Here is a 14,573-nt window from a genome sequence, read left to right as displayed (position 1 = left end):
TGACGGCTCTCCGCGGTTTCGCATTCGCCAACCGCGGCGCGTCCCATTTCAATGCTGCTAGCGGTTGTTTTCCGGGAGTTGGTTGAACTAAAGGACTAGGTTGAACCCCATAGAGTTCCGCACAGTCAATGTTGCCCGATGACATGAATAACGGTCTCTAACTGCACTCGAAAGCGAAACTTGAGGCTAAGTAGTGTTAATATGGGCGCCGATATTGAAAGAGGCATTTATAGGCATTTAGGCACAAACGCCAAAATAGGCATTTATAGGCACTATAAAAACACTATAAAAGCCCTTCTTAACCTCTAATTCATGCTCATATATCAAAATGGGGCGATAGGAGCGCAAGGAACAAAAAAGGCATTTGCCTAAAATCCGGTCTCTAGTCATTACAATTCAGGAGGTGGCTTGAGGTCGAATTTTCCTGATTAACAAAAAACACTCTATCACTGTCTTGTATTTATTCATCCACTCTTACACGTGCGTCACGTGGGTACCAGGGCACGAGGGGCTCGAGGGAAACGAAGCGGCACACGCCGCGGCCCGCGATCACGTCAACCGGGCCTCTCTCGCCGCCTCGCGAGACCCCCGACCGCCTGGTGACGCAGCGGAAGCGGAGACAATACCCCCCACGTATAACGCCATCCTCCAACACTACCGACTGGGACGCAGGGTGTACCCGCCACCTCACCCAAAACTGACCAAAGAGGAAAGTACCGCATTCCGAAGACTGCAGAGCACCACGTACACCCATGGGATCCTCATGCATCGCATCCATCCGACACTATACACACCTACAACTGACCGATCTGCGTCGTGCCAGACACTCTGGCTCATTTACTACTCGAGTGCTCGTGGCGTCCCGAAGACGCCGTTACCAAGCATACAACGTCCGAAGACGTGAACCTCCTCGCCGAGACGTGGGAGGCCAAGATCTCCACCCCGGACCTGGAAGAACAACGACGTCTTTTCGCCAGAGCCCGGGATGCTATCGCGGCCAGAGGATTCCTGGAATGAGGGACCCTCCCACCTAGAGTGATCCACAGCTCAAGCGCTCGGGAACACCGTCTCGAAAATTGTTTATTTCATCATCATCACCTTTAAATTAGTGTGAGTAAAACGCTGAAGAAATAATATCCTTGGTGTCATTATTATAATTATTAGGCATTTTATTTGCTGTTGGAGTCCTCGTGCTAAAGCAAGGAAATTGCATATAATGCAAAGTGCTTGCTCCCCCCCCCCCCCCCCCACACACACACACACCAAAATACCCCCCCCCCCCCCCCCCCCCCTGGCAGAGATCCTGGGTGCGCTACTGCTGCAGTACGGCGAAGCACGGCTTCGATGTGGCGAAGACAGATATGTATTTTTTTCTCGACAAACCAAGCACGTACGAGTGCCAAGTGTTATATTGACTAATTACGAACATAAAATGCAATCCTGCCGCGAAATTTTACTAAGAACATAGCAGCGGTAAAAGCTAAATATTTTTTAATGTCTCTACGTGTTCTATAGACACAAAAAGCCAACAACATTAACATATTCGCCGTAGGGAAAACTTGTTCTTCGAAATTCTGATCCTTCATTTTGCTCATGTTTTGAAGGCAAATCGAAATACAGGAGCAAACAGACAAAACATAGCTTTACTGGGTGCACAAGATCGAAGTTTAAAATGCATTGACCTATTCTATCTTGCGTGGTTGTTATAAAAGCCTTGAAAGTTAAAAAAAAAAAAGATTGTAGCTGCTTCTGCGGTTCCTGTAAAACTAAGTTTGATAAGAACTTCCTATACTATTACTGTTTGACCCAAGCGGACGCACTTTGAAGGTCGCAGGGTGATGTAAGGGAACGAAAAAAAATAAAAATTATGCGCATCCCACGCACTGTGGGAATTGACGTAAGCGAAGTTTTCTGTGCTGTTTGCTTTGAGCGACGATAATTAGCGGTGATGTTCACGGCGAATGTTCAATTTCTTCGGCGTTTAGTGCAAACGAGAGTGGTGAGTTGATGGTAAATGTTACCTTGCGTGCATCATTGCTGTTTGTCTGCATAGTACACGGAACACAGCGAGACGCGTTTGCTTGAGGCGTTGTTATGCGCCATTGTTCATAACCTCCGAGAAGGTTAGTATTGGCATTGTCTCACACGGCACATCACATCGTGGCACAAGTGTTGAACCATAGCCTCCTCGATAAACACTTTTTCGAGGAGAGAGAGAGAGAGAAATTTACAGAAAGGCAGAGAGGTCGGCCTGAGCTGTAACCTGCTCTGGCCTGCTACTCTACACTGGGAAAAAGGGACGGGGAGGAAAAGTGTTAATGAATTATGATGATGATGATAAGAGGAGGAGTTGTGTGTATATACAAGTTCAACGTTGTGGCATCTCTAAAGCCGTGCGTACAGCCCAGTGGCTTGTAGAAAGACTAAAGCGGCACTGGTTATCAGGGCTGCGCTGTTTGCATTGGGCCAAGGACCTAAAAGAAACTCGTCTGATAGGGGCCTCTTATCGACTTCTGCAATTGAAGAGACCAGTTTCTGTCGTTCTTGCGCGTACGCGGGACAAACGCAAAATATATATGATCAAGTGTTTCTGGTATACTGGCAGTATTCACAACTGGGGCTAATGTCACTGCAACCAATCATATGTCTATAACGATTCGTGAATACGACACCAAAGCGAATCCGGTGCACCATGCTTGTTTGGCCTCTTTTGAGCTTGTGAGGAAAGCGTTATTTCATTTCTGGGCCCCATTTATGCACTCGCTTGTGTTGACGATCTGGTTGGGTCCAGTGCTCCAATGTACAATTGCGTATTACGCAACGAAGTAGGGCATTTGTGTCTGTTCGTGAGAATGGAATGCGTACTTCAGTTGTATTATTTAAAGCAGCTAGTTTTATCTTCAGCATCTGCCTGTTCCTTCCCTATCACACCAGAGTGTGAAGGTATCCACTGAAAGGTGATAATATGCCATTTCTATTTGCATGGTCGAGAAGCTCTGCGATTTCTATAGCCATTGAATAACATGGGCCTCGCCCGAGGACACAGTCAATGGTTTGAAGAGCTGGCTTGGAATCGCAGAATATCGTCCATGCGCGAGGAGGCTCCTTGGACAGAAATCGAAGTGCCTCCCGGATAGCAGCAAGTTCTGCGGCAGTTGATGTTGTCCTCTGGTCTTGCTTAAACTGCCGTGCGACGATCATATTGTCACGAAAATAGCAATCGAGACCTTTGCAAAACGGTGTTCTTTCAATCTAGGCTGACACTCGGAGAGCGCGCGTTTTAGTGCACACTTCGTCGTTCTCGTTGCAGCGGCCGGCAGCCGCCGGTGCCAGCCTATCTGGCGTCATTTCTCCCCTTCCAAAAGCGACCGTCCCGGTCGGCTGGGTAAAATAAACTTCATAAGGGGGCAAGATAGCTCTAATGGCAAATGTGGTCACAGAAAGCGAAGGATAACCACAACACTGCGTAGGACGGCGAAGGGTTTGAAAGGTGCACTTCACTCGCGGGTGTAGTACGGCTTCATCCGTACTACGTGCACAACTTCGGGGCGGGGACGTCGTCGGCTCAAGCGAGGATCAACGCTTTGGGGCAGGATCTCGTAATTCACATCGCTAAGCCGGCGCACAACCTCGTATGGTCCGAAGTATCGTCGCAACAATTTCTCCGAGAGCCCACGTTGACAGACAGGTGTCCACACCCACACCTAGTCGCCGGGGTTGTATTGGACATTCCGACGGTACTCTGTTGGCTGCGGATGCGGTTCCGAGCAAGCTGGCGAGCTTCCTCTGCTTTCTGGATGAAGTCATCAGCGCCCTCGCTTGTCGTGGTACCGTCGTCTACTGGAAGCATGCCGTCTAAAGGTGTCGTGACGCGACGTCCATAGACAAGTTCAAATGGGGTGATCTGGGTGGTCTCCTGCACAGCTGTATTATAGGCAAATGTCACGTATGGCAAAATTTCGTCCCATGTCTTGTGCTCTACATCAACATACATCGAGAACATATCGTCCAGTGTTCTGTTAAGGCGCTCTGTCAATCCGTTAGTTTGGGGGTGATAAGCCGTGGTTTTCCGATGGTTGCTGTGCGTCAACGTGACCACCTCTTGTATTAAATCAGCTGTAAATGCTGCACCGCGATCAGTAATGAGGACAGCGGGTGCACCATGGCGCAGGACAATGTTGAGGACGAAAAACTTGGCGACTTCAGCAGCGGTTGCCCGGGGTACAGCTTTGGTCTCGGCGTAACGGGTTAGGTAGTGGTTTGCGACAATTATCCATTTGTTTTCCGAAGATGACGTAGGGAAGGGACCTAGGAGATCCATGCCCTATTGTTGGAACGGCGCTGGAGGTGGGTCCAGAGGTTGGAGGAGGCCGGCGGGCTTGACGGGTAATACTTTACGCCTCTGGCAGTCACGACAGGTTTTCACATAGTGCTGAACAGACAAAAAAAGTAGCCGTGGCCAGTAGTATCGCTGGCGTATGCGTGCTAGTGTTCTGGTGAAGCCTAAGTGTCCGGCACAGGGGTCGTCGTGACATGCCTGCAAAACTTCTTGGCGCAATGCCGTAGGGACGACGAGAAGGAACGTTTCCTGACTGTTTTCAAAGTTTTTCTTGTAAAGTACAGTGTTCCGCAGGCAGTACGATGTCAGTCCTCGTGACAGCGGTCGTGGGATCACAACGTCAGCTCCTTGAAGGTACTGGATAAGAGCAAGCAGGTCTGTGTCCGCACGTTGTAGGTCAGCCATCCGCACCGTGTCAACGACACCAAGAAACGGCAAATCTTGCTCCAAATCTGATGATGTCAGTGGAATCGGAGCACGTGACAGGCAGTCAGCGTCGCTGTGCTTTCGTCCACATCGGTAGACGACAGTTATGTCATACTCCTGTAGGCGGAGACTCCAACGAGCGAGGCGGCCTGATGGATCCCTGAGATTGGCAAGCCAACAAAGTGAATGGTGGTCGCTGACCGCTCGAAATGGCCGGCCATACAGGTAGGGTCGAAACTTACTCATGGCCCAAACGACAGCTAAACACTCCTTTTCAGTGGTCGAGTAGTTAGCCTCTGCCTTTGTGAGACTACGGCTCGCGTAAGCGATTACACGTTCCGTACCGTCTTGCCACTGAACAAAAACGGCTCCGAGGCCAATGTTGCTGGCGTCCGTGTGGATTTCGTTTTCAGCATCATTGTCAAAATGCGCGAGCACCGGAGCTTTTTGCAGTCGTTTGCGTAATTCTGTGAAAGCCTGTTCTTCCGTCCACAGAACGGGGACATCGCGGCGTGTTAATCTCGTCAAAGGCTCAGCGATTTTTGAGAAACCTTCAACGAAACGACGGTAGTAGGCGCAGAGTCCTAAAAACCTCTGAACAGCCTTCTTATCTGTAGGACGAGGGAACTCGGCAACGGCAGCCAACTTCTCAGGGTCTGGCCGAACGCCCTGGGGGCTGAGCACGTGTCCCAGAAACTTGAGTTCCTGAAAACCAAAGTGGCATTTTTCAGGCTTGATGGTGAGGTTTGCCTTGCGGATAGCATCAAGAACGCTCTTCAGCCGTGCCAGGTGTTCATTAAACGTGCTTGAAAACACAACGACGTCGTCCAGGTAGACGAGGCACGTCTGCCACTTCAGCTCAGCGAGTACAGTGTCCATCATTCGCTGGAATGTGGCGGGAGCGGAACACAGGCCGAATGGGAGGACTTTAAGTTCGCATAGCCCGTCAGGTGTCACGAATGCAGTTTTTTGCGGTCGCGCTCGTCGACTTCGATCTGCCAGTACCCTGACTTAAGATCTAACGAGGTAAAGAACTGGGCATGACGTAGACGGTCCAAGGCGTCGTCAATCCTTGGCAGAGGGTAAACATCGCGCTTGGTGACTTTGTTAAGCCGTCTGTAGTCGACACAGAAGCGTAGTGTATTATCCTTCTTTACCAGAACGACGGGGGACGCCCACGGTCTTGTCGAAGGCTGAATCACGTCATCGTCCAGCATTTCTTTAACCTGGCGTTTAATCGCCTCTTTTTCCATTGGCGACACGCGATATGGATGCTGACGAACTGGGCGTGCCGATTCCTCTGTGAAAATACGGTGTTTCGAAACGGAGGTGCGCTGAACTTTAGATTCTATAGAGAAGCAGCTAGAGAATTCGCTCACGAGGCCTAATAGTCGTTGCTTCTGTTGTTCCGACAAACCGGCATTAATGTGAATGCGACTGCAAAGCGTGGTAGCATCTGTCACGTCTGGTGAAGTCGCCTCTAAAGTGCCGACGTCGGAGAAGTCCGCAATTTGGTTGAGGAAAGCGATAGCCGTGCCTTGAGGGATGTGCTGAAACTCGTTGCTGAAGTTCGTCAGAAGAACTAGTGACCGATTGCTCTGCAACTGAACAAGGCCTCGAGCTATGCAGATATACCGTTCGAGCAGCAGCAGAATATTTGCCTCGGCAATGCCCTCACTGTCGTCGAACGCGTCACAGGTTACTAGGGTTAATACGCTGCTCCTCAGCGGTAACGTGACGTTGTCGTCGACGATGCGCAAGGCGTTGTCATGACTGTCGTACTTGTTGCTTGCTATGGCATGCGCCGTCGAAAACGTTACCCGCGACTCTTGCAAATTAATGATGGCTCCATTAGCCTGCAGGAAGTCCATCCCAAGGATCAACTCTCTCGAACAACTCGGCAGGATAATGAAATCTCCGACGTACGTAAAGCCGCGAATATGCACTCGTGCTGTGCACCTGCCCACGGGCTTTAAGAGGTGTCCTCCGGCAGTACGGACCTGCGACCCAGTCCACTGCGTGTACACTTTTTTCAGTTGAGCGGCAAGTTCTCGTCTCATAACAGAGGTGTCCACGCCAGTGTCGACTAAAGCTGCGACTTCTTCGTCGTCTATGCTGACTGGTATATCCGATGTTACGACGTGACTTGGATCACCTGAGTGCGTTTGAACGTCGGTCTGTTGTCGTCGCTGTCGTCTCTTGCGTCGTAATGGAGGATGTTCGGTACACTCGGCGTCAGCGGACTCTTTCGTGGCCTGGACTCGTTGAACGGCGTATTACGGCGGTTGAACCCGACTTCTGTCTGTTCCGTGGTGCGCACGACGTTTGAGGTATTATACAGCGACGGACGTCGTACGGCTTCCGCATAAGTAATCCTAACTTGCTCCTGCGGCTGTGGTGCCCCGAAGCGTTCAGGAACTTGGACGGCTTGCCTGATCTCGTCTCGCACCATCTCCGCCACAGAAAATCGCGCGACCGGGGGCTCGACCGCCTGCATTTTTTGGAGTTCTTCTCTTATGACCGCTCTTATTAATTCTCTGAGGTCGCTTCCCAGTGTCACATTAGAGACGCCACTTGAAATTGCAGTCACGTTTGGATTGTGCTGCTTGGCGCGCTGTTGTAGTGCCCTTTCCATTGCAGTGGCTTCAGCGAGAAAGGCCGCAAGCGTAGTCGGTGGGTTGCGGATAAGGCCGGCAAATATTTCCTGCTTTACGCCTCGCATTAGGTGTCGAACTTTTTTTGTCTTCGGGCATTGAAGCGTCTGCTCGTCTGAAGAGCCGAGCCATATCTTCAATATACGTCGTGACGCTCTCATTAGGGGCTTGAATTCTTGCCTGCATCGCCAACTCCGCTCTCTCCTTTCTGTCGGCGCTGGTGTAGGCGGCAACTGCCGATGAAATTCGTCCCACGATGTCTGCGTCGTCTCGTGGTTTTCGAACCACGTCTTTGCGGAATCCCCGAGAGCGAAGTACACATTACGCAGCTTGCGCTCTTGGGACCAATCGTTGAATTCGGCTACCCTTTCGAAGTGGTCAAGCCAGTCTTCGACGTCTTCTAGAGCACCTCCGTGGAACACATTGGGTGTTTGCGGCTGATGCAAAAGTACCTGCGTCGGCGCGGCAAGCGCAGCAGTAGACGGTCGGTGCATCGTCCTGGTAGGATCAGGTAGCAGACCGTGCTGTGGCTGGAGCCCCTGAAGACGACGGCTGGTACGGACGTGTACCGGGATGAGCTCTGTCGGACTACACACTGGTGATGAGTCAGGAGTACGCTGCGTCTCGGGTGATCGTATCATTTACCGAGCACTTCCACCAGAAAATGTCACGAAGATAGCAATCGAGACATATGGGATGACGATGGGCGCGGGTGGCGCCGAGCCCGAAGCATTCTCGAGCTGGCATGGCGGATGCAGCCAAGGAGCGCCCGCTACGTAAATCCGTTGCGCGTCTGGGTTACCCCGAACCTCCACCAAAATGTTACGGGGAAAGAGAGGTTTGAATTATATTTACAGAATGTTTACAAAGCGCTCACTGGCATACGAGTCATACAAGATGCAAAACCAGTCCGCGCGACCTCAGAGAGCGTCGTCGTCTTCTGTATTGTCCTCAGCGTTGTCTCGAGCATTGCTTGGTAACAATATACAAAGAGAAATCTTTTTCGCACGTGTCACTTCAGCTTGGCACAGAATGCATTGGACCATGTAATGCATAACGTTCGCTTGTGCTCGAAGACCCGACTTAGGCCCTTTAATGAGCGGGCCCGAGTCCTGCCCGGGCCCGCGGCTTTAAGCCCGGCCCCAGCCCGAGCCCGCCGACAAACGCTTCAGACGGCCCGGCCCGGGCCCGTGCAGTCCTCTAGTCAATCAATCAATCAATCAATCAATCAATCAATCAATCAATCAATCAATCAATCAATCAATCAGTCAAAATGAGCTTTATTTATACAGTACAAAGAATTCATACAAAAATAGTTGGTCCAATAGCCTATGTGGCTAGTACCTGGTCCAATGCAGAAATAGCATATAGGTCAACCAGGTACATATTTTAGTCGAGAGCAAAGTCACTGTCGAGAGTAGGGTGCCTCGATGCGCTCGCTCGCTATAGCTTGGGCGCGCGCATCCAGACATTCTAGTCGAGGGGGGAAGGAAGACGTGGGTGGCGCGAAGTGTGTGTGGTGGTGTGCGCGGATAGAAAGCGTGTGGACAGCGTAGGGGAAGAAGAATTGTGGAGTGTGGTAATAAAGGAAATGTTCGCGACGAACGTGTCGTTCGTAACAAACTTTGATTGAATTGTACGGCTGTACGTGTCAAAACCAGAATCGGATTATGGGGGACGCCGCAGTGGCAGACTACGGATTAATTTTGACCGCCCTGGGGTTGTTTAACGAGCACCTAAATCTAAGTACACGAGCGTTCTTGTATTTCGTCCCCGTTGAAATGTGGCTGCCGTGGTCGGAATCGAACCCGCGACTTCGAGCAATGCCATAGCCGCAAAGCTAGTTACCACGGCGCGCACAGAAGTGTTGACGTGTGGCCGCTTCCGTAGTGTCGCCTAGACGCTGCGGTGCTTTAATGCAGCTTTGCGCCTGCACGCCCTGCGTCAGTCGTCCGCTTGACACATTTACACGGTGTTTATTATTTAAATTTGCGGAAATGTACCGTACCGTACCTTGAACTGAAATTTATCCAGTTTGTCCGCAACCGCTTTCGTGTCCAGTAGTAGCGTTCCCTTGCCTTCATACGCCGCCTTTTTCCTATGACACCCTCCCCCCATATATGCGAGCGAAGAGTGGCAAGGCTGTTATTCACTCGTTTCGCACCTGCGCCGGTTCTACCCATTCTCTGCCTCCTCTCCCTATCTCATCTCTATACCATTCTATATACCTCCCCCTCTGGACGGTTGCACGTTAGTAGAAAGGTAAGCGCTGCAGTTTATGCAATGCGTTTGCCGGGGTCACGGATAATTACAGCTGTCAAGATGCTAATGTGGCGACGTCCACGGAGCTCCAGAGGACTTCGTGCAAATATTTCTTGCATGTGGTGAGGCAGAAGGGCAGGCGTGATCATTCTTTTTTTTTTTTTTTTGTTAGGGGTGTATGGGCGTGAGGAGGCGCTTCTCGTGCATGACACGGGTTTAAAAAAAGGCGCTTTAGTCGAGGCCATATCGAAATTCGACTGCGCGAAATGACTCTGTGCGATTATTCGCTGACATTCAGTTAGAATGTTTCGATTGCCAACTGAGCCACGAAAAACGTGACTACGGAATCTCAAAAGCGGCGAGGCGAAAACGGCAAGTCTAAATACCTCGTTACGTGCATAAGTAATGAGAGGCATTTAAGATGCGTACACGGTGCGCCACTTGTACCAAGCGAAAACTATGTTTACGTGTAATGTCGGCAACTTCCCTTGCTCCTGCGCTGAAGTAAAGAAAGTCAACAAGTTTCACTAGGAGGGTTTCTTTTACGCGTAGACTATATCGCGGACAGCAGGGAGTAACTCCTTGACTTGCGCGTTTGCAGTTCGGACACGGAATAAGTGTTCGCTTTCATGTTGGTGCACAGTTTGCGCAAAGCCGAGAACACCGGAGGGGCGGCAGAATGTGGCGGGAACGGCGAGAGGCAAGCGAGTTAGCTTGCAAAGATTCACTCGGCCTGTTATGTAAACACTTTGCTCCGACCCATTGATGCCGAATGTACCAAGTGGATGTAGGCTCAGGAACCGTGTTCTCATTCGAAATTTCTAACGAGGGAAAAAAGGGGCCTGCAAATGTTGAGGGTATTCTCACGATTCCAAAATCTATTGTCACTAACTGCTGCATGCTCTATAGGTCGATTCAGTGAGCGCGTCTATCACTGCGATCGAGCTCGCTTATACCCTGAGGCCTGAGCTTACTCCGTCTGCACTTGCGCAGGGCAACCAGGTGCTGCTGCTGTGGCTGATGGAAACTGGCCTGCAGCACTTCTACTCCAGGGAGGTGCAGCGTAAAGAAGTGCGCGTCGACCTGCAGGTGGGCAGCAAGGTGAGCATACCGTATTGTTTGTTCATTATGTCGGTTTGCCGTAGGGAAGTGTGTGACCTCCCGATCGTTTTGAGATGAAACCAGCGAAGAACGCAGGGCTAGTTCATGTGGCCAACAGGGGTCGAAGGGATGTCGCTTGGGCCAGCGTTTTCAGTTGAACTGCTTTCCTTGGAAGCGTTTCTGTAGCTCACTCTTCCCCACCCCAAATTGGGGAGGAGAATAAACGGGTGCGTTGAGTATACCGTTAGGAAAGTCGATGTGTGTGTGTGGGGGGGGGGGGGGGGGGGAGGAGTGGCAACGGTAGTGCTCTGTCTCCGTCGCGCTCGAAGCTCGAATGTTAGAGTGCCTCCGGGCGCTCTGAGCTGGGGTGCGGCGTTCTGATGAATGAACCAGGCGAATGTGTTCCGAGTGCTCGATTTCGATCAGCCGGATGTAAAACGCCCCGCAGGAGCGCTCGAAAGCGATCCATCAAGACGCATTCCATTGAGAGTAATTAGTAGTGTATATTGGAGATAACAATGTTTCGTTGCACGCATCCAATCAAAGAAGGCACGAGAATCGGGCCTGCGGAATCGACATCGGGCTTGACTGGCAGGGCCAGGCAGGTAGCAACAAACTACTAAGGATACGAGACAACGGGCAGGCGTGTTGGAAATGAAAGCAGTGAGTACGAACACGTCTTGTCGAAAGCTGAGGGAGAGAGCAGGGGATTGACCAATTATAAATTGACTAAATGAATTAAGACAAGACATTAAGGTTCAGCTGGGGATAATAAGTTAATCACCAAGAAATTAAATTATAGTAAAAAATGTCATGTGAGATAAGAAAAATTGGGTGTGAGCTCTGGTCTGACCAGGTGCAACACCACGAGAAGTTAAGCGCTGCTGTGTATAGTCTTGCCAGTGGTATATCGTAGATGCGAGGGCTACCACTGAAACTGCAATCAACATGCACAGACGTTTCAAGGGCAGCCCGGAAGGCGACAGACTGCCCTCTATAGTTCGGGTCAGCGGACCGTCCCGACGGCTCAGTTGCGCTTTTTCATCGCTGTCACTGCTTGTATATTTTCCCGTTTACGTTATTCCAGTCCAGAAACTTAATCAGTCTTTGTTTTGAAGTCGGCTGCCTTCGGCCAAAGTTAATTTGGCGAAGATGGGACGTGGAGAAAGAAAACACCGCAGAAGAAGAAAAATAATTGAAAACGACTGAGCTGTAATAAGCTCTATCACCATCGGTTACTGCCTCCGGAGTAGCCTTGTCTCGGCTGTTCGTTCCGCATTCTTGTCGTGCTCTCCGGTGATGTTGAACATCGAAGTTTCTCATAACGCTGCAGTGGTGAACACACTTGAAGCCACAGTGATCCCTGGCGGGGAAATAAAAACCCGTGCATTTATTTGCGCCCCTTTTTATACACAGCAGTGTGGAATGGTATGCAGCGCGCCGCCTGTATTATTTTATACAAATTGTACTACATCGCCCATGGCCTCTGAAATCGGGCTTCGCTCGCTCGCGCCACTAGTCTTGGAGGCCATGCATCCACCCCTTCTGAAGAGTCGTAAAGATTCAGTCTCTTTGGTGGCACGACCCTTCGCCCCGATCGTGTGCGGTAGGCACTTTGGCGACAGGGAGTGTTGACGTGTTTTGGATTAGGCACATCGCTTCCAACTGATGTGCTGTCTTCACTGGACGGCACACAGTCAGGTTTGTTGGTGGCCACAACTATTTCGCCATCCTCTCCTGTTTGCGCCCCAGGTGAACCACAGGGCGCGAGATGGCGCCTGTTTCGCACCAGAACACCACTCGGCGTCTTCACCACGTAGCTTCGGCGCCGTTGGCCAGGGCTGAATGATGTTGCTGTGCTCTTTGCTTCTGTCACCGCACACGCGCTTACCAGCTTCGGAAACTCCCAGGATTCGTGGTGGCGGTTTAAGTCAGCCGCATGTCTCTGCTGCGCGGCCGTATGTATCCCTCTCGAGCACAACCTGGCGATGGCGGATCCAGATTAGTCTCTGGCTTTGTGTGTGTGGTCCGCGGAGATGTCTGCACGTGAAGAGTTGTTGTGCAGGGCTAAAGCCATTAGACCCAGGAGTGTCCCGGTTGACGAGCAACGACATGTAGCGGTCAGCGTTCTTGCTTCACGGTTCTTTCACTGTTCGCACATCGCGCTCAACTTCCGCGTTGGACTGAACACTGTTGCTGTGATCTTTGTATTTGTCACCCGGATGCGCTTACCGTACATCGCAGCACAGCTCCATCATGGCAGCACAGCATGGCGGCATCGCAGCTGCCATGGGCGAGATTGTACTCCGATGCAAACACCGCGAACTTACGTGATGAAAAACTGCGGGCCTTTGTCGCGGCGCACGACTTCTGAAATGCCGAAACGGGCAAAAACGCTCTTCACTGTAGTGATAATCGCAGCCGCTGAAGTTCCACGTAGAGTCAGCACTTCCGAGAGTAATAATCGACCGTGCGTAAAAAGTAGTTACCTTCGTGGTGGAAGAGGTCAGCGCCGACTTGTTGCCATGTGCGATCAGGTGATGGAAATATTGGCTCTGCTTGCCCTTGCCTTACTGTTCACAGTTGTCTACAACTTATTCGGTTCTACGACTGAGTTGCGGCCACCATATGAACACCCTTGCCTTAGGGCGGACCACACAAAGATGTCCTTCGTGGATCAGGCGGAGGGCGTCATCCTGAAGCGCCGCAGGAACTACAACCCTGACTACTTTTAGCTGGTGGGAATTGGCAACTTTGAGTTCGCCGCGATACTCTCGCTATACTGTCAGGTGTCCAGGTAGCCTTGACTTTGCTGGCCAGCTGAGTTAGCTGAACCTGATTAAATCCGAGCAAACGCCATCATATGTCTGGTGGCTTTTTATTGATTCCCACTTGACAGGCACACAACCCTTTGCCACATCGGCGGCAATGTCGGAGTACCGTTCGATCGATTCCACTACAGTGCTCGCTGAGTGCCGAAGTCGAGCTCTTGACAACGTCTCTGCGGTAGCATGTAGCTTACCGGGGACGTAAAACACGCTGTACTTATAACGCATGAGCTCGATGCGTAGGCGTTGTATGCGAGCTGGCAACATATCGACGTCCATCTCGCCGAGGAGAGGTATGAGAGGTTGGTGATCAGTTTCAACAATAGAGTGTAGCCCTCTCATGAACTCGTCGAAATGCAGGACTACCTCCGTCACCGCCAGAACTTCTTTTTCGGTTTGACTGTATTTTTGTTCGGTGACGGACCACGACCGGGACGTGAAGGCACGACGTGGTACATAAAATTGTTTTTGCATGCATGAGAGAAGCCCTTTTAAGCAAGAATATTATACCACCTGTTGCAAGGGAGTTCGTGCTTGCTGGTGCATATCGAGCTGTTATTGTTGCGCGAAAAATACTACAACGAAGGTGGAGGCAGGCGGGCATAGACAGGCGCGCAAGAGCAGGCCAAAATGTGTGCCTCGTTTTCATGCGGGCTTATAAATTCAATACTATACTTAAACACCCATGACATTCTGTCACTGCGTTTGAAAATTGCAAGAAGATAATGCATGTCGTTTAGCGTTTTCATTTGATTGCACAAAGTTTATTCTTTTTTTTTCTATGCAGAACAAACTGAAGCAAGTTCCTAATGCACGTCTTGATAGAACAAAGTGCAGACGTTTTCAAAACCGAATACTATGTCATCTTGCCCGAGAAAAAAAAAAAACTAAGCACAATAGACACGGAGCAGCCCTATACCTTAAACAACACAATTAAAATATAACAACTAAGAACAAAAAGTA

The 14,573-nt window shown here is 50.6% G+C and overlaps 1 protein-coding gene across 3 annotated transcripts in view; it reads left to right on the top strand.

Moving 5' to 3' along the window:
* Positions 1 to 14,573, top strand: part of LOC119437404 (uncharacterized) — a 158,100-nt gene that overhangs the window by 3,927 nt on the left and 139,600 nt on the right. For 2 of the 3 annotated variants that reach the window (XM_049660501.1, XM_037704431.2), the window contains exon 2: positions 10,675 to 10,782. The exons of the other annotated variant lie outside the window; for it this stretch is intronic. In XM_049660501.1, coding sequence (XP_049516458.1) covers positions 10,675 to 10,782 — 108 coding nt within the window. The remainder of the gene's footprint in view (positions 1 to 10,674; positions 10,783 to 14,573) is intronic. 3 annotated transcript variants of the gene reach the window in all.

Source organism: Dermacentor silvarum, chromosome 1, assembly GCF_013339745.2.
Source record: "Dermacentor silvarum isolate Dsil-2018 chromosome 1, BIME_Dsil_1.4, whole genome shotgun sequence".
Lineage (NCBI taxonomy): Eukaryota > Metazoa > Arthropoda > Arachnida > Ixodida > Ixodidae > Dermacentor > Dermacentor silvarum.
The sequence above is the reverse complement of the archived record's forward strand: the minus strand, read 5'-3'. Positions and strand labels throughout refer to the sequence as shown.